The 19871-nt window shown below is 42.5% G+C and overlaps 1 protein-coding gene across 3 annotated transcripts; it reads left to right on the forward strand.

The window, feature by feature from the left end:
- Positions 1–343: 343 nt before the first annotated feature.
- Positions 344–19067, forward strand: Golga7 (golgin A7). 3 transcript variants are annotated; one of them, XM_004669004.3, is made up of 5 exons: positions 567–755; positions 5933–6085; positions 13454–13555; positions 15521–15583; positions 18430–19067. In XM_004669004.3, the coding sequence occupies exons 1-4, from the start codon at positions 645–647 to the stop codon at positions 15566–15568; spliced, it is 414 nt and encodes a 137-aa protein (XP_004669061.1). In that variant the 5' UTR covers positions 567–644; the 3' UTR covers positions 15569–15583; positions 18430–19067. The 3 variants fall into 3 exon arrangements, with proteins under 3 accessions (XP_044987083.1, XP_044987084.1, XP_004669061.1); XM_045131148.1 differs by lacking the exons at positions 13454–13555; positions 15521–15583 and adding an exon at positions 344–401 and having other exon boundaries at positions 616–755; XM_045131149.1 differs by lacking the exons at positions 13454–13555; positions 15521–15583 and adding an exon at positions 376–452 and having other exon boundaries at positions 616–755.
- The last annotated feature ends 804 nt before the right edge of the window (positions 19068–19871 follow it).

Below are 19871 nucleotides of genomic sequence, written 5' to 3' on the forward strand. Positions count from 1 at the left end.
TTGTGAGGGCCGTTTTTATCAGGACTTTTTGTGTTTGGAGAGGGTAGCGTGACCCACACGAAAGCTGCGGCGTCCAGGTCCAGAATGAGAAGAAAAAAAGAAACCCCTCCTGACAATCTGGGACCAGAAATCACCTCGCCCCAGCAAGTAAGGAAATGACACCGCAGGGGGGGAAACCCCGCGCCCCGGAGCTGGGCTTCCTCCCGCCCGCCGCCGTATTCCTCTGCTCCCTCCTTCCTGCGCAATTTCGACTTCCGGCTTCCGGCCGGAAGGACGTGGGCGGGACCGGCCCCCGCGCCGCCGAGGCAGAGTCGCTTTACGGCCGCAGGAAGGGGCGGGGCAGAGGCTCGAGGCCGGAGGTGAGCCGTGGGGGCGGGGCAAAGGCCGAAATGCAACAGCACGTAAGTGACGGTGACGGTTGTGCGACAGCAGCTGGAGAGCCCCGCAGCCGGGTTGGTGTTCCTGTGGCCGAGCCGGGCGGAGCGGGGCGCGGGCTCCGGGCTGCGCCGGCTGGCGAGGGTAGACCTCGCGCTTCCGTGGACGGAGGGCGGGCGACGGGCCAGGGACCGAGCCCGCGGGGGGTGGGGGAGGGCTTCTGACCGTGCCTTTCCCCAGCACGCAGCTCGGCGGCTCCTGTCCTCGCCATGAGGCCGCAGCAGGCACCGGTGTCCGGGAAGGTCTTCATCCAGAGAGACTACAGCAGCGGCACACGCTGCCAGTTCCAGACCAAGTTCCCCGCCGAGCTGGAGAACCGGGTACGCGGCCTCTGCCGGCACCTGCCCGGGGCGAGGGCGGGGCGCTCCCCGGGTCGCGGGGGGGGAGCCGTGGCCAGACGTGTACGGGGCGGGGGAAGGCTAGATCTTGTGTTTGGACAAGGAAAGCCCAGGCTGGCGCCTGGGGTGTGATGATTTTGCGCAACTTGGTGCACAGTGCCTGCAGTCTGACCACTGCTGCGGCTCCCCTCCGCTTCCCTGGTTACTGACAGCCGTGATGAGTTCACTCCTGGGCCACCTCACTCGGCCTGTTGTCGCGATCCTCCCACCTCTCTTCAGCTGACGCATCCCTCATGACTGGCATGTGGGGTCACCGTGCTGGCCATTGAGCAGGGTTTCTTAGTGCTGTGCTAGGCAAGGCAGACAAGCCTGCTTGGAACCTGAGAAACGTAGAGTATTTCGTGGGCCTGGACAGGAAGAATCTCAGAACAAGGCCTCAAACTGGACACTCCCAGTTATGATCACTGGGAGGCTTCCTGTTTGACTCAGAAACCAAAGCTGTCATCAGGACAACCTTGCGTACAGAAGTTAGGAATAGGATTTGTTCCCCATCTTTCCAGGTTTCATACCCTCCCTTAAAGCGTATCCTGTTAGGAAAGTTCAGTGTGTGTTTATGTATGTGTGGTTCGTTCTTGTGTACTCACCCACATGTGTCCAACCAATACATTTCTTCTGGCCTTGTCCCAAGTTGCTCAAAATTTCGTTTACTGTTCACAAGTCAATTTTGTATTTTTAACAGGAAACAAGTTTTGTGGCCCTTTCCTCTGAGAGAGGGTTAGGGATTCCAAGGGAATTAGGTATGGTGTGGACTTAGAGCTAAGAAATGCTGGTCATGGACTAAGTAGGTAGAGATGAGTGTGTACTAGAGAAATGTGTGGCAGCCATTTAAAAGCAATTTGTGGGCTGACCATGTAGCTCAGTGCGTAGTGCCTGTTTGTAGCATGTTACTCTTGGTTCTAAACCCAGCACCCCCCCCCCAAAAAAAAAAAAAAACAATGACTAGCGTTCCTGGGCTATAGAGTAAGTTCAGGCTAGCTTAAGCCACTTAACTAGACCTCTGTCCCAAAACAGAAAGTTTGAAAAAGATGGGATGTGGGACCTGAGGATATGGCTCAGTAATGAAGTACCTGCCGAGGTCCAGGCGTAGTCCCAGTACTGCTTAAAGAAAGAAAGTGAGGGGCTGGAGAGGTGGCTTAGTGGTTAAGACACTTGCCTGCAAAGCCTAAGGACCCAGGTTCAATTCCCCAGTATCCACATAAGCCAGATGAATATGGTGGCACATGCGTCTGGAGTTAGTCTGTAGTAACGAGTCCGTGGTGTGTCCATTCTCTCTGTATCTGATTCCCTCTCCTCCTATAAATAAATAAAATATTTAAACAAAAACAAAAGGAAATCAGCTTGTGTCAAGGTGTGTTGCACTGCTGATTGCCAGTTTGGGAAGATCAGCAGCGATCAATTAGCTTTTCTTTCATCTCGATTTATAACCATAGGTAGAATAGTGTTCCACAGGGTATGGTCATGCACACTGTAATCCTTACAGCAGAGTTAGGGGAAGAGGGGACAGGTAGAACCGTAGTATTGTGAGTTCAAGGATTGTCTCAAAAATGACACAGAGAAAGCTGGGTGTGGTGGCACATACCTTTAATCCCAGCACTCAGGAGGAGGCAGAAGTAGGAGGATTGTTGTAAGTTCAAGGCCACCCTGAGACGACATAGTGAAGCTAATAAATGTGATTTTTAAGTTTAAAATCATAATTACTGTGTTTTACACATTAAGACTTACATGAGCCAGGTGTATTGGCACACACCTTTAATCCTACCACTCGGGAGGCAGAGGTAGGAGGATTGCTGTGACGTTTCAGGCCAGCGTAGGATTACAGAGTGAGTTCCAGGTCAACCTGGGCCAGTGTGAGACCCTCTTCCCTCCCAAAAAAGACTTAAATAAAGGGAATTGAATGTTTTATTTTTGAGCCTGTCATGGAAATTATGAATTATATAATTCCCATAGTTACAAACCAGAATGTAAACAGTTCTTTCTCACCATGTGTATTTGCTGGTGACATGATTCCTTTGCTTATGGGCTTAAAAGTCTAACTTCAGCCTTGAAGTTGAGCCAAGCATGTGTGTAGAATCAGACAGTTTTCCACTGTGTATGGTAGAGCCTTGAATAGTCTTAAGTACAGTAACGAGATGTTGTCACAGGGCTCCATGATTATTGCAGGAAAATGATACTGCTATTTGCTGGCATCCAAAGATTTTTTTCTTTGACTTTATAAACCCCAGAACTGCTTGTGATACTGAAGACTATGATGCTATTCTGTGTTGCTGCTCAATTTCACCTTTGAATTTGGAAAAAAAAAATGGGTTAAAACTATCATATACTTTAAACTGCTTGAGAAAACTGGCTTTTGTTTCTGCATTGATACAGACTTTTAATAATGGGTTTAAGTTTTCCTTACTAGATGTAATGAGAAATTAGAGGGTTTCCTGCAACCACCCTAGAAATATTACTAAATGCTATGCCACTGGGGCCAGTTTTCTTTTTGTGAGAGCATCATTCTGGCAAATTAAGAGGAAGAAATATCTGTAGTGATTCGTCTTTAATCTGGTCAATAGAAGTAACCCTTGACTTTGACCACCTTGAGTTTGTGATCACTTCAGGCTTTAGAACCATGTAATTCAATGAAAACAAAAGTTCTAAGAAAATAAACCTGGAGGGAAGGAGGGTATTACCATGGGATACTTTTTATAATCATGGAAAATGGTATCAAAAATTGAGAAAAAAAACCTGATTCCTACTTTTATTCTGAAATGGTATTTAATAAGCCATATTTTTATTTTATTCCAACTTCACTTATCTCCAAATTAAGATATAGTTCCTGAATCAATGTTGAAGGCCCTGTGAGAGAACTAACAACTGTCTTCATGAGTCCTAGGCAAAGTAGATTACAAAATTAAGACCTCCCAGCACTTGGGAGGCAAAAGGGGGAGAAAGGCTGTGAGTTTGAGGCCATCCTGGGACTACAGAGTGAATTCCAAGTAAGCCTGGGCTAGAGTAAGACCCTGCCTGGGGGGTCGGGGGGTATTGAAGACCTAAATTGTTCTTTGGAGCTCTTGCAGCTTAAGTATAATTATGACACTTAACAACAGGTCCACATTGACAAGCAATTTTATTATGCTAATATGGAGTGTACATACATGAAACATGGACTGTATACAGCTGTTGCTGGCATACTTGTCAATAGGAGTACAGTTCAAATGAACACTAAAAATTATAGCATAGAATGTTGGGTCAGTAGCATAACCACTTACTATTGTTGGGTATGTTACGTATTGCATGTGCTATACTTCTATAAGGTTGGCAGCATAGTAGGTTTGTTTATACTGATGTCACCATGAACAGGGAGGTGTGCGTTGAACTTAACATGTCACTAGGCAACAGGGATTTTTCAGCTGTTTGTCTTTGTAGTCCATGAGCCAGACCATTATGTAGCCCATAACTCTTAATGTTCTTTTCCCTAACTATTCCTTCCATACTCTTTTTTTTTTTTAACCCCTTTTCATGGTAACCTTTCAAAATCGATACATACTTCGTGTGTGTGATGGGTCTGGACCCAGGGCCTTACATATGCTCGCACATGTTCTCATTGAAAACTCAAAAACTTCTTTTCCTTTACTTAAAGGGGAAAGAAAAAAAAAAAAACTGCCGGGTGTAGTGGCAGGGTTTTTAATCCCAGCACAATTTAGGAGGCTGAGATAATGAGGATCATTGAGGTGAGCTCAAGGCTAGTCTGCGACTACATAGTGAATTCCAGGTCAGCCTGGGCTAGAGCAAGACCCTACCTATAAAAACAAATACAAAAAAAAAAAAAATTATTCTTTGTTTTTCGAATCAAGATCTCACTGTAGCCCCTACTGACCTGGAACTCTGTAGCCCCAGGCTGGCCTCAAACTCATAAAGATCTTCATGCCTAGCCTCTCCAATACTAAAGTAAAGGCACGAGCTACCATGCCTGGCTTACTTCTTTTTTCTTTTGGTAATCTTTCAAAAAATTTCCTTGACTTTAGTTTTAGGGTTTTTTTTTTTAATTTTTTTTTTGTTCACTTTTTATTTATTTATTTGAGAGTGACAGACACAGGGAGAAAGACAGATAGAGGGAGAGAGATAGAATGGGCGCGCCAGGGCTTCCAGCCACTGCAAACGAACTCCAGACGCGTGCGCCCCCTTGTGCATCTGGCTAACGTGGGACCTGGGGAACCGAGCCTCGAACCGGGGTCCTTAGGCTTCACAGGCAAGCGCTTAACTGCTAAGCCATCTCTCCAGCCCTGGTTTTTTTTTTAATATATGGATGTGTTGGTGAGTGCCTGGAATCCCACCACTGCAAATTCAGCACCATAGTAAAGGTGTACACACCATAGTAAAGGTGTACACACATGCTTGTGTTGTGGGGCACAGAAGAACCAAGTTCCCTTTATCTGAGGAGTGGTGACTCATACTCTGGAAGCTCATGTAAGAAGATCACTGAGTTTGAGTACAGCCTGCAGAGTTCCAGGTCAGCCTAGCCTAGAGTGAGACCCTGCCTCAGAAACAAACAACAGGGGGAAGAAAAAAGCATGCCTTTAATCCTAGCACTAGAAAAGTTAGATTATCAGGAGCTCACTGCCAACCTGGGTCAACCTGAGGGGAGAGGGAACTCACACTCCTGAACAAGGCAGATCTCAAACTGACAGACAATTCTTCATACTGCATCTACTACCTCTTATTTTGTTGTTGTTTGTTTGTAGCAGTGAGACTGAGGGAGTGAGTATGGGCGTGCCTGGGCCTTATGCTGCTACTGCAAATGATTCATTCATGCACCACTTTGTGTATCTGGCTTTACACGGGTACCAGGGAATTGAACCTGGGCTGGCAGGTTTTACAAGCAAGTGCCTTTAACCACTGAGCAACCTCCACAGCCTGTTACCTCTTTATTGTCAGTGACATCATTGTCTTACATTCACTCTAATGTAGTCATTCATCATACAGTGACATTTCAGTTAGGGACAGAACCACCACTCTGGCCTAGTTCCTGCCTTTTAAATTCGGGACTTTGTGAAAACAAGATTACTTTGTGACAATGACTTTTCTGAAATTTATTCTAAATTCTTTGCTCCTTACAGATTGATAGGCAACAATTTGAAGAAACAGTGCGGACTCTAAATAACCTTTATGCAGAAGCAGAGAAGCTTGGTGGCCAATCGTACCTTGAAGGCTGTCTGGCTTGTTTGACAGCATACACCATCTTCTTGTGCATGGAGACCCACTATGAAAAGGTACAGCTACACTTGTCTAACAGAAGTCTCCTAAGGTTGTAAAGAAGTTGAGTTTTACATAGCCGCAACTATTGTGACACATAAGAGGCATTTATGGTAGTGATTCAGTCCTGGTTGTGGCTGCAAGTCCAGAGCACTTAGGAATGAGTCCTGAGTATTTCAGAAACAGATCAAAATGGAATGTCCATGGAGTGGCAGGTCATTGTTAAGACTGGAATATATTTTGAAAATCTGTGTTCTCTTTACCCAGCTTTTTGAGCATCCTTTCACTTTGTTTCCCCCCAACTTTTTTTTAAATACTTACTTATAGCCAGGCATGGCAGCATACACCTTTAATCCTAGCACTCAGGAGGCAGAGGTAGGAGAATTGCTGTGAGTTCAATGCCATCCTGAGACTACATAGTGGATTCCAGGTCAGCCTAGACTAGAGTGAGACCCTACCTCAAAAAAATAAAAATAAAATAAAGTACTTATTTAAAAGAGAGGAAGAGAATGGGTATGCCAGGTCTTCCTGCCATTACAAATGAACTATGGACACACATGCCACGTAGTGTATCTGGCTTTACTTGGGAACTGGGAAATCAAACTCTGAGCTGTCAGGCTTTGCAAGCAAGCACTTTCAACCACTGAACTATCTCTTCAGAACATCCCCCCAGCTTTCTATCCTCAGTCTTACCCTCCTATACAGTTTTTTGTTTGTTTGGTTGGTTTTTCGAGGTAGGGTCTCACTGTAGCCCAGACTGACCTAGAATTCACTATGTAGTCTCAGGGTGGCTTCAAACTCATGGCAATCTTCCTACCTCTGCCTCCCAAGTGCGGAGATTAAAGGCATACAGCACCTCACCCAGCTGTACCTAAATTCTTATCTCCTCTTTCCAACTGCATACTAGATAGGTGTAGAATTGCTGGTTAGCAACTTGAGATTTCCAAAATGAAAACCTCCCACCTCCCCATTTTGTTCACTAGCTATGAGTGATGAACAGAAAAAAATAGCTGTGAAAGAATGCAATCTTTCCATTGTCAGTATTCCTACTTATACCCTACCACTGGGGCTTATTGACTGAAAGCATCCAGGATTAAGGGAGAGACTCCATCTCCAGGAAATAGATGGTTGAGCAGTATAGGACACCCAATTTATCTTGCCTCCATAAGCACATGGCATGATACGCATATCACACCACATATGCTATGCACACACAAGCATACATGCACACAATATAAATATGAAGTCTTATTCCAACATACCCTCATTAAAAACCCCTCAAGCTTATTACTGTTTAACTTTCAAAATCAGAAGTTACCAAGGGTCCATATCACTTTTTCAGTTTGTGTTTAGTCTTAGTATTTCTTCCATGGTGTTCTGTATAGTGACTAAAGGGCCAGAATTGATTCACTCATTCAAGAAGTGAATACTGGAGCTGGAGAGATGGCTTAGTATTTAATGCACTTGACTGTGAAGCTGAAGGACCCAGGTTTGATTCCCCAGTACCCACATAAGCCAAATGCACAAGATAGTGCATGCGTCTGGAGTTTGTTTGCAGTGGCTAGAGGTCCTGGAATGCTCATTCTTTCTCTGTCTGCCTGCCCCTCTGTCTCTTTTTTTCTTCCTCACACCCCCCAGATAAATAAAATAAAATATTTTTTAAAGTTTAAGGAATATGTAAGGCCAAGATTCATAGAGGAGTTGGATTATAGGAGAGGAGGGCAGCTGAATTCACATGGGTAAAACATGCTCAGCCAAGGGCATTCTTCCCACCATAGGGAGTTATATGTGGTTCCATATCAGAGGCTTAAGTTATTTTACTACACTTTTTAATTCTTTGATAAAGTTTTAGTTAGCCTTTATTTGTCCATGCAAGCATACTGAAATAGATAAAAATATCTTTTATTGATGTCAGTTGTAAGAAGTTAGAAATTGGGTGCCAGCCAAGTCCTCCTCACTACAGAATCTCAGACACAGTCATGTTGTGGCAATCTCTCACTTATAAAGTGGGTCTTAGAATTAAAGTATTGCTTCACATATGGTGATTGTCTAATAAACAGTTTACCTGGGTTAGATTTTAAGTGAAGTTAGTATCAATTTCAACCAGATATTTGTGAACCTGTGTTTTTATTTCAAGTGTCAGTAATCCTTTTAGCCACCTCTAGCTTATTGGGATGCTAAAGCATCTAGTAGCTCTCAATTTGAGTTCTTTTGATTGCTAATCTTAGATGATTCTTAATAATGCAATAGAAATTGGTAATCCCATTTTTTCCATGTTTTTTTTTATTTTTTTGGCTTATTTTTATTTACTTATTTGAGAGCGAGAGACAGAGAAAGAGGCAGAGAGAGAGAGAGAGAGAGAGAATGGTCGTGCCAGGGCCTCCAGCCACTGCAGACGAATTCCAGATGCGTGCGCCCCCTTGTGCATCTGGCTAACATGGGTCCTGGGGAATTGAGCCTCGAACCGGGGTCCTTAGGCTTCACAGGCAAGTGCTTAACCGCTAAGCCATCTCTCCAGCCCTTTTCCATGTTTTTAACTTGGGTTTATATACTGTATAAAAAACAACTTTTGGGCTGGAGAGATGGCTTAGCGGTTAATCGCTTGCCTGTGAAGCCTGAGGACCCCAGTTCAAGGCTCGATTTCCCCAGGACCCACGTTAGCCAGATGCACAAGGGGGTGCACGCATCTGGAATTCGTCTGCAGTGGCTGGAGGCCCCGGCATGCCCATTCTCTCTCTCTCCCTCTCCCTCTCCCTCTCCCTCTCCCTCTCTCTCTCTTTCTGCCTCTTTCTCTCGCTGTCTTTTGCTCTCAAATAAATAAAATTTTTTTAAAATTAATAAAAAAAGATAACTTTTGTGAATTTTATTTATTTATTTGTGAGCAGAGAAAGATCTCTGTATCCCAGTGCTCTTCCAACTCAACAATAATGCTTCCTTCCGCCTTAACCTCCCAAGTGCTTGGTACAAGCATGTACCAGCACATCCAGTCTAGGCAGGCCTGGAGATTGAACCTGGGACTTCCCTGCACTGGGTAAACACGCACACGCTACCGTCTGAGCTACATCTCTAGCTCCAGGCTTTTGGGTTTGTTTGGTTTTTGTTGTTGTTGCTGCTGTTTTTGTTTTGTTTAATTATTTGGGTATGGTTTGGATTTTTGGTTTTTGGAGGTAGGGTCTTACTCTAGCCCATGCTGAGCTGGAATTCACTGTGTATTCTCAGGCTGGCCTTGAACTCACAGTGATCCTTATATCTCTGCCTCTTAAGAGTGCTGGGATTAAAGGCATGCACCAGACATCTGGCTAATTTGTATTTTTTTGTTTGGTTGTTTTTCCAGATAGGGACTCACTAGCCCAGGCTGACCTGGAATTCACTATATTGTCTCAGGGTGGGCTCAAACTCATGTCAATCCTCTTTCCTCTGCCTCCCAACTGCTGGGATGAAAGGCGTGTGCCACCACACCCATCATGAATTTTTTATTTAAAAAATTTTTTCTTTCAATGTAAGAGCAGTTGTCCTTGCCTTTCCCCTTTTTATCCCTTAGGAATTTCTGAAATCTTTATTTTCTTGTGGAAGGACAGAGTTGAATCATTCAGTTTCTATTATTTCAACACTAAAATTCCTAACTATGGATAGTCAACCACATATAATGTTTATACTTCATCATGTGGGTTGAATTTTTTTTTTTTTGAAATTGTCAATAGGCCCTTTAAAACTTGCTAGAACAATTACGTACTTTGTCGCTTATAATATGGTGCTTCTTCATGTAAAATGAAGATAAAGACTTCAGTGTTGTTTCTCCATTGTTGCTGTCCATTATGATTAGGGAACAAATGAAATGAGAACGTAGACGCTTCTCTTCTTGGTGTGGTCTGCCCTGTTTGTCAACTAGAAAGTATGCCTTTTGCTGTGAGCTGTGATTTGTAAAACTAGCAGTTAGGAGGACACTTAGATATTTTCTAAAATAGCTAACATCCTGATATTTGCAGCTCAGCCTGTCTCATGCTATTTTTCTGAAAAGTCAAGCAGCTTCATATTCTCAGGAAGAGCATTTGCCTTTTTAGAGGTTTGTTTTGTTGTAAATGTTACATAAGTTGAGGTTGAATTAAGGGTTTGATACTAACCAAGGTAATTTTGTTAACTATACTGGCCAGTTTAGACATTGATTTAAAAAGTGTTAAATGTCACTGTAAGGTCTCTTGGAGCAGCACAGTGTCTGGTGCTGTTTGGGGTGGCAGTGTAACTTTGCCCTTGGTTTACTCTTGGTTGAAGTGAAGAACTCAAAATCAATCAAACACAGCACTGCCTTCGCCAAAGTAACATGAGAGGAGTGGAGCTTTTACAAAGGAAGCCAAACGGTTTCTTTCTGAATTGATAGCTAAGTGCAGTTAAATGATACTAAAGTTTAAATAGAAGAGCTATGCTTGAATCAAATAAAGGAATGCTATTTCCTTGCTAGTAACTTCACCCATGGAAGGAGGCTGTTCTGAACAGACCCTTTCTTCAAAACTAACCATGCACTCATTTCTGAGTGTCCCCTCCAGTAATAATGGACTGAGATGGAGAAAGACTGCATCTCCAGTTTCCCATTCTGGCAGTTGTGCTAAGGAAATTGTAGAGATTGTTGTGAGTTCTGAGTTGGACACCTTTATGCGGCTGCTTCCTTTTCTCTTTGTTAGTCTAGGGTGATGGACAGACTTACTGTAAAGATAGTGCTGAAGCACAGCTCAAGTTCTTTCAGAGCTTAAAAAGGAGATTACATATATATATATATATATATATATATATATATATATATATGTATGTATGTATGTATGTATGTATATATTGCTTTCTGGTAATTGGGTAAGAACAGTTGTGCTCTAAGTTAACTCATACATACCACAGCATCTGAATTGTACCATCCTACTTTGCTGCCTTTGGCTTGGTTACATTATAATCATTGCCAGCACATCCAGTTCATCTTCATAACGCTGCTCCTTCCCTTTTATCTTTTGGTCCTATTTGGATTTGTCTTTTGCTGTAAGGAAATGCATGGTAGTTTAGGGAGCTGATCAGAGTCTGCGAACCTCAGATCTGGGAAAGGGTTTTGATGACTTTTAGCCTGAAATAAAACATGTAAGTTGTTGATTTTTTATAAAGCTAGTAAAATTTCTTTTCTTGTAGCTTATCTGTCTCAGAATTGCCTGTATTAAACTGAAGGTTTGAGTGTTTCCAGGAGTTATTTTTTATATAACCAGAGTTTTGTTTTCATTTGCTTTGAACTTTACAAGGTTTTTTTTTTTCATTTAAAAACTTTTTAGTGTTTTTTAATATTATTTATTTGCATGTGTGTTCACACATGTGCGTGCCAAGGTCTCTTGCTGCTACAAACACACGCCTGTCCTGCTTTACAAGTTTAATGTCACACTTACAGGTTAGGGCTCCTGTCTAGGAACAAGAGCAGAACTACAAAATATGACTACATGAGTACATGACAGTGACTCGAGACACCGGAGATGGGAAGCGAGTGCTGGTGTCTGCGTGCTTTACAGACTTGCAGAACCCCTTTTGTTATAAGCTTCGTAGTCAGCTACACAATGCTGGGATGACCTTCCAGACATAGTTTATGGGAGGAAGGGATTTACCAAGCGTACAGCTCTGGGCAAGTCCCAGCAGCAGCGGAAGGAGCTGCTTCCGTACACCAGGCAGGGAGAGAAGCCACCAGCAGCGGCAGACACCAACAGGCAGCCAACATGAACTGGCAGCAGACAGGACCCCGGAGTGCAAACGTCTCTGCATGCCCATGGGCTGGAATTCGGATCCACTCCCAAACACACCTTTGGGCTGGACCCCAAGATCTGTCTCCAGTGGCACCTCCTCCAGCTGAAGTCTCAAGTTACAAGCTTAATAAAAGACCTACATCCTTGGGGGACATACATTCACATTCAAACCATACAACTCAATCCTTTACCATTACTTAAAGTGGATGAACATGTACACAGGAGAGAAGAATCAGTTTTTAATTTTTATTTATTTACTTGTACATGTTGGTGGGGTTTCGCCAGTGCTGCTGCTAATGAACCATTTGCGCACCTTTCTGCATCATCAAGCGTCTTGAACCTCTGAGCCCTCCTCCCAGCTCCCAAAACCGTGTGGAAAGGGCAAGAACCATCTTTGGTATTAGAAGAGGTCACATTAACTTAACATATTATAAGGAATGAAAGACAGCTGTAACTAGCCACCGTGCATATGACCTGCTTACTTCCCTGTAACCAGGACTAGGACTGAGGGCACTGGGATGAGAGAAAAGGGGGTTGGTTTTTACTGTGCGCACGTGTGTGCGTGCGTATTCGACGTCAGTTTACTGTGCACACGTGTGTGCGGGCGTATTCGATGTCAGTTTAGAGGAGGAAGACTGATCGAGGTTACAGTCCATCATGCAGAGAAGGCATGGTGGCAGGAGCTCGAAGCAGAGCTGATCGCATTCGGCCCACAGTGAGGAAGCAGGGTGAAGTGCCCTTTGTGTGCGTTTGTGCTGCACTGACAGCTCCTGTACTGCGTGTCACATGCAGCTGGTCTCTCCTCTGTTGTGCCTTAAAAATACCTGCATGGCTGGCCTTAAAAACTATCTCCAGGGCCAGAGAGAGAGCTTAGTGGCAAAGTCACTTACCTGCAAAACCAAAGGACCCAGATTCAATTCCCTTGACCCGTGTAAAGCCAAATGCACAAGGTTGTGCATGCGTCTGGAGTTCTTATGCAGTGGCTAAAGGCCCTGGAGCATACATTCTCTCTTTCTCTCTATCTGCCTCTTTCTGTCTTTCAAATAATTTTTTTAATTTTTCTTTAAAAATCAAATAAAAGCCGGGTGTGGTGGTGCACGCTTTAATCCCAGCACTCAGGAGGCAGAAGTAGGATCGCTGTGAGTTTGAGGCCACCTTGAGACTTCATAGTGAATTCCAGGTTAGTCTGGAATAGAGCAAGACCCTGCCTCAAAAAAAGAAGGAAAAAAAAAAAAAAAAAACTAGCTCCAGCTGGGCTTGAGGGCATTTACCTTTAATCTCAGTACTTGGGAGGCAAAGGTAGGAGGATTGCTGAGTTTGAGGCCAGCCTGGGACTACAGAATAAGTTCCAGGTCAACTTGGGCTTGAGTGAGACCAAGTAGCTCCAAGCCTGGCATGGTGATACAACACCTTTAATCCCAGCACTTGGGAGGCTGAGATAGGATTAAGTTTGAGGCCAGCCTGAGCTACAGAGTGAGTTCCAGGTGAGCCTGGGCTAAAGTAAGACACCACATCAAAAAAATAAAGCTACTTCCACTGTCTGCATGTTTTGAAGTCTAGCTGACACCTCCTGAGAAAGCCAGTGAGATTTATAAAACACCGGTTGTTTTTTTCTCCCCCCATCAGGTTCTGAAGAAGGTCTCCAAATACATTCAAGAACAGAATGAGAAGATATATGCTCCTCAAGGCCTCCTCCTGACAGACCCCATTGAGAGAGGACTTCGAGTTGTATCTTTTTAGTCTAGATCAGAAGGTCAAAATGTTTATAAAAGTAAATTTTTGGCCATGTGTGGTGACGCACGCCTTTAATCCCAGCACTTGAGAGGCAGAGGTAGGAGGATCGCTGTGAGAGTGTCACTGTGAGGATCGCCCTGAGACTCCATAGTGAATTCCAGGTCAGTCTGGGCTAGAGTGAGACCCTACCTCGAAAAAAACAAAAAAAATAAAATAAAATTTGAGTGTGGTAGCACATGCCTTTAATCCCAGCACTTAGGAAGCAGAGATGTGGATCACCGTGAGTTTGAAAAAACAAATAACAAATAAAATAAAAATAAAAATTTGGTGGTAGTAATTGGCCTTAGCCAGAGTGAATTTAAAACCTACCTTTTTTATTTTGGAGAAAGAGGCAGGTAGGGCACAGCAGGGCTTTCAGCCATTGCAGATGAACTCCAGACACATGCGCCACCTTGTGCATCTGGCTTACATGGGTCCTGGGGAATCAAACCGGGCTCTCTTGGCTTTGCTGGCAAGCGCCTTAAGTGCTAAGCCATCTCTCCCATAACACCTGCCTTTTACATGTGCCTTTGGAAGCTTTCACGTGAATTAAATGCCATAAGTATCATGTCACCAACATCTTTCTTACAACATGTCTTTTTAACCTTTGCATTGTTCAGGTCTCCGAGTTGCTTAGTATTCTGGTCACCATCTTTTTTGGTGGCTTTGAGGGAATTTTGTAATAATACTGGAGCTTGCATGAGTGATTCATCTCAGCTGCAAAAAGTCTGAACCTGAAACCCCTTTGTGTAGACCCATAATGTGTAGTGAGACTTGTCTTCCAAATGTATTGCAGTTTCAGTGGTTCATCTGACTGGCTGAAATAAGTTATAGCTGCCAGGCAAATGTGCTTGCATTACCTTAGACATGCTGTCTATACTTTTAGAGGCAGCAAGCCTGGAGAATCAGTAAGTGAATTCGGTAAATAAAATTGCAAAAGATTAATTTAGTTTATTAACTGAAGTAATAAATAAATAACTGTTAAAACCTAAGTCACATAACCCTAGACCAGTCAGTTGATAGTACTTTCAGCAATGATTCTTTTAGGGATCTTGAATCTTTCCCAAGAAAATGTTTTCACATAGCTTCAGGGTGTTTTAAATCCCTAAATTTATTACCTCTGAATTCTCAGTTAAGAATCCCCTATTTAACGACTTTGGAGATGGCTCAGTGGTTAAAGTGCTTGCTTGCAAAGCCTGCCAATCTGGATTCATTCCCCAGTACTCACAGAAAGCTTGTTGCACAGTGGCATGCGTATTTGTGATCCCAGCACACCTGTGACCATAGGAAGCCGTGCCAGGAGAATCCAGAGCTCAGGATCAGCTATAGTCTGATGTTGTATGCATCTGCAAGAGACCCTGTCTCAAAGAAGAGTCCTCTAATTATACCAAGTCATCTTTTGCAGAGTTTTGTTTTGTTTTATTTTTAGAGGTAGGGTCTCACTCTAGCTTAAGCTGACCTGGAATTCACTATGTAATCTCAGGGTGTCCTCAAACTCTCAGTGATCCTCTACCTACTACACCCAGCTGCTCTTGCTTTTTAAAATCGTCAGTGTTTGGGAAGTAGCTGTATTTAGACTATTGAAAGTAATTTGTCAAATTTTTCAACAAAGTAAAGGCAGCATGTTGCAATAGGAAGACATTTTAATAATTCAAAGATAAAGAAGGCAGGGTCAGCCAGGCGTGGTGGTGCACACCTTTGATCACAGCACTTGGGAGGCAGAGGTAGGAGGATCACCATGAGTTCAAGGCCACCCTGAGATTACTTAGTGAATTCTAGGTCAGCCTGAGCTAGAGTGAGACCCTACCTCAAAGAAGAAAGAAGAGGAAGAGGCAGGGTCTGTGCAGGCCTTACACATCATCTTGCCAGAGTCCCCTTGAGATTTTACATTTTACATTTCTTAACAGCCATTCTGTTTAGATTGAAATTACCATCTATGAAGACAGAGGCGTGAGCAGTGGAAGATAAACAATAGGATTACAGGTGAATACGAAATCATAGTTTATATGCCGTCTTTGGAAATTTCTTAAGTATTCATATTTTCACTCTGTATTGCACTAAGTCATTAAGTTGTACAGTTAGTATTCTGTTCATTGCCGAAGCTTAAGCTAACCTCTGGTAGCTTGGTAATTTGAAATGCATGTATACCCAAGGTCTACTTGGTAATTGACTTGAATCCTGATTCCCCACTCCCCCCTCCCCGGTATTTTCAGATTGGTGGTGTTGTCTTGACTGTTAAGAGGGGATAATTTGGCTTTTTTTAATATTTGAAGACTATTCCTATTGCCTTAAGTGTTGAGCTTGTGTATGTGAGTCAGCTCAGAGATTCCCTGCCTATATGACAAATAGCTTTAAATAAGCACAACATTTCAGGAAAGAATGAATAGGTTATAGTTCATTTATTATGCTTAAGTGATTTTACATCTTCCAGAAGTTGTTTTACCTGGTAGCAAAACTGTAAGTTTCATTTTGGTTTAGAATGTTAATGTTCTTGAATGTCTAGGTGGTGCACATTAATTTTTTTTCTAGTTGGTTGACAGATCTTTTTCTTTTTCTCAATTTTATTAAACATTTTCATGATTATAAAAAATAACCCATGGTAAGACCCTCCCTCCCCCCCCTTTTCCCCTTTGAAATTCCATTCTCCATCACATCCACTCCCCATCTCAATAAGTCTCTCCTCTATTTGGATGCCATGATCCTTCCCTCCTCTTATAATGGTCTTGTGTAGGTAGTGTCAGGCACAATGAGGTCATGATATCAAGGCCAATTTTTTGTCTGGAGGGAGCACATTGTAAGGAGTCCAACCCTTCCTTTGGCTCTTACATTCTTTCCTCCAGGTGGTGCACATTAATAAAGAAAAAACAAATTAATTATGACTAACAATCTATAGGCAGAATATTGTTGGGCCCATAAGTAGATTTGCCCAGCTTTCTAAGGGACAGAAAATAGTCCTGCCCTGCAGAGAGGTCTGCTACCCTGCACTGTGGGGGTCTGTTACCAACACAGATTGTACAGAGTAGAAATGCTCACCATTTTGAGGGTGCCTACTCTGTGCCAGGCATTATAATAATGGCACTTGTAAATCTCACAGGGTTCCTGTAAAGTGTTTTCTCCACTTACAGGTAAGCAAACTAAGGTACAAATAGAATAAGTGGTGAAGGTCACTCAGTTAACAAATATTGGATGAACTGGGGCCTGGAGGGTTTGGCTTAGCAATTAAGGTGTTTGCCTGCAAAACCAAAGGACTCAGGTTCGATTCCCCAGGACCCACCTTACCCAGATGCACAGGGGGTGCACGTGTCTGGAGTTTGTTTGCAGTGGCTGGAGGCCCTGGCCCATCCATTCTCTCTCTTTCTCTATCAAATAACTAAATAAAAACAAAATAATACTGGATGAACTATAATCTGATGGATCATAAAAGGCCTATATTCTATACCATACTTCCTTGTGGTGTCTGCGGCAGCAGGAACATACAGAAAGGAAAGAGTCCATCAGTATCTTAGCTGTTTATCTCCTTCTCCTCTCTTTTTCAATAGTTTTAAAATACATTTTGTCTCTTCCTGTTCCATTTATGACATCCTACAAATCCCACAACGTTCCAAAACTGCCTCTTTTAGCTCCACTTAATGTGTCACCTGAGTTTTTGAAAGCCAGAGATCTAAATAATGACACCTTCTGCCATATGTTTTATTTCTCCAGAAGGCTGTGTTTTGATCGTGGAGTGTTACTTGTCCATACACTTCTCATGTTCAGTTTCCAAAGTGAAGCTTCTCAGACGACAGCCAGGCCCTGTGCTTTCTGCTCGTGTCCATGCTCATGCCATTGGAGTGCGTTTGTTTTATCAGTTGCAGCTGTGTTGACGTGGCATAGCCCATTTGTCATGACTGATTTTGCAGTTATTATTGCTTAATGGGATGTTTTTCTGCAGTGTTACGGGGTTTTCAGCAATTACACCCAGAGGCTAATGTATCAATATTCAAACAACTGTGAAATTTTAAAATGGGCAAGATTTACATTAGGAACTTCTGGATAGTTTCATGAATACAAATATTTTTGTTCCACACAATTTAGCTTTCATAGCTCTGTGTTCCTTAGTTCCAGGATCTGGTGTGGGCTGGGATCTTACGGAGGGCAAAAAAATCTATAAGAATAACTTACTCAAGTCTATCATTTTTCTTAAGTCTACAAAGTGTCTGCAAGTTGAAATATTATTAAATGAGAATTAACAATTTAACAAAAGGATACACAAATCATTGGGTGGCCTTTGTTTTTAAAAAGAACTTTAGACAAACATTTTGTTATTTTAATTTTTAGTATACATATTATTAGAAACACTCATGGTGTTTTCTCTGATTAAGATTGTTGTCTGTGTTAAAATTGACATGGTTATTGTATCACAGTGAATTAATAAAAGCAAACATTTGTTGGCACTTATGTACCAGTACTGTTCTAAATGATTAGTTGTCATAACAGTACAAGATTGCTAACCTTGTTTTTCAAACAGAAGACTTAGGTACAGAGAATTGAAGTTGTCCACAGTCACATGATTAGTAGGTAGCAGCCCAGCTCAGTTATCACCTCTGACCCTGTGCGTTATGCTGTCTGTCTGGGCATGTTGCCAGGCCTAAACTAAGAGGACTTATCTCTAGACTACCAGGCTATCTCCTGACTTAAACAAGCACAGATCCCAGGATGTTCTTAGAGCCCCAAGTTAATGGAACATAGCCCACATCACATAAGCTGATACCATTTGTTATGAGGTTATTTGTTTAGAGGTTATTTTTAGCATTCCTTTCTAAAATGTTTGCTCTTCACTTTCAATTTAGATCCCACCTCCAGCTGGGACCCTCGTCTGTCCACTGGCCGATGGCAGAGTGTCCCTACCTCCTCTCCAGAGCATCATTCCCTTGTATCTGCTGCCAGAGCCACGGTGCCATTTACTCCAAGGACTGACTTTCTCAAATGCCACACCCGGAGTGACCTCCAGTCACTCCACATCCACTTTGTGTTTCCAAATTGTGTTGACTTCTATCGTTTGATTTGTTTCTGAACCCCCCCCACCACACATACAACATGAAGCAGTACACTTTTTTAAAATCCAAAGCCATTTAAAAACTACGCAGTTGTGAACCCATACAAGTTTACTTCCTACTTGCCACCAGGACCGTTGTTCTCTTCATTCCTTGGGCCAGTTTCTCAGGTGGCTTCAGACTGAACAAGTCGTAGCCGGTGTTCAGCTATCCTCCAAGCTAGTTAGTACAAGGCTTTCTCCAGGTGAGGGTGTGTTGTGTCTGGTTTTGCTAGTACAGCGCCCAGATCTCAAAGAACTGCCAGTTTTGCCCTGATGCAGATCCTGAGACTTCTGCTGTTCAGTTTTTCAAACTGAAGCTTGTTGAATATAATGTATAAATGTTGTTTGTTTTATTATTGCAATTATTCCTAATTAAAACAGTATTTAATGCAATCTCCAGTTATTTTCTTTGGAGACTTTTATGTTAGTGTGCATAACCTAGAAATGTTGGGAAGATGTGTGTGTTGCTTGTTCATTACACCAGTACGTAAGCACAATGAGTGGATTCCCAGCCATCAGGCGTACGTACCCTTGCTCTCCCCAAATGTGTAAAAAGCAAGTGTCATAAACATTTTAACTGTAGTTTTGTTATAAATATAACTTAGGAGAAAATTTGATAGGAATAATACTGTATGTAACTAATTTTTAATGCTCCTGACAAACCTTGTGATCCATAGGCTCTGGCATACAGTATTCACTGCACAGGCATCTTAACGACTGGTCCACGTCAGGTCACTTATGGCTTCCAGGTTCAACTCGCAAATTCAATATTTCTAGCTCTTGTCTATATGTCCTTAGTATTGGAATTTCTTAAACCTTTCATTGTTTGGGGGTTTGAGAGCACTGTATTTGGGAGAAAGTTAAATATATTAGGATTCTTGAGAACTAAGCAGTTAGAAGTTTAACTTTCGGAGATATGGTAGGTGCTAATACTGTTTTTCAGATTTAGTTTTTTTCCTGGGTCTTGTAGTTATTCAAAAAATCCCATAGGTCTGTGTAATAATTTAATTGTATAAAATTTATTTGTTACTTAAAACTATAATAGTGTCTGTCTGCCTTTTAAACCCATTGCAATAACTTTGCTGAAATATTAATACATTAGTAAAACTTTTCTTAAACAAATTGTGTGTGTCATATTTGATGGAATTTGGTAAAGGAAATGGTATGGCAATAAATTTGGCAGACGGTACTAGAATA

The sequence above is a fragment of the Jaculus jaculus genome, chromosome 12 (assembly GCF_020740685.1).
Source record: "Jaculus jaculus isolate mJacJac1 chromosome 12, mJacJac1.mat.Y.cur, whole genome shotgun sequence".
Classification (NCBI taxonomy): domain Eukaryota; kingdom Metazoa; phylum Chordata; class Mammalia; order Rodentia; family Dipodidae; genus Jaculus; species Jaculus jaculus.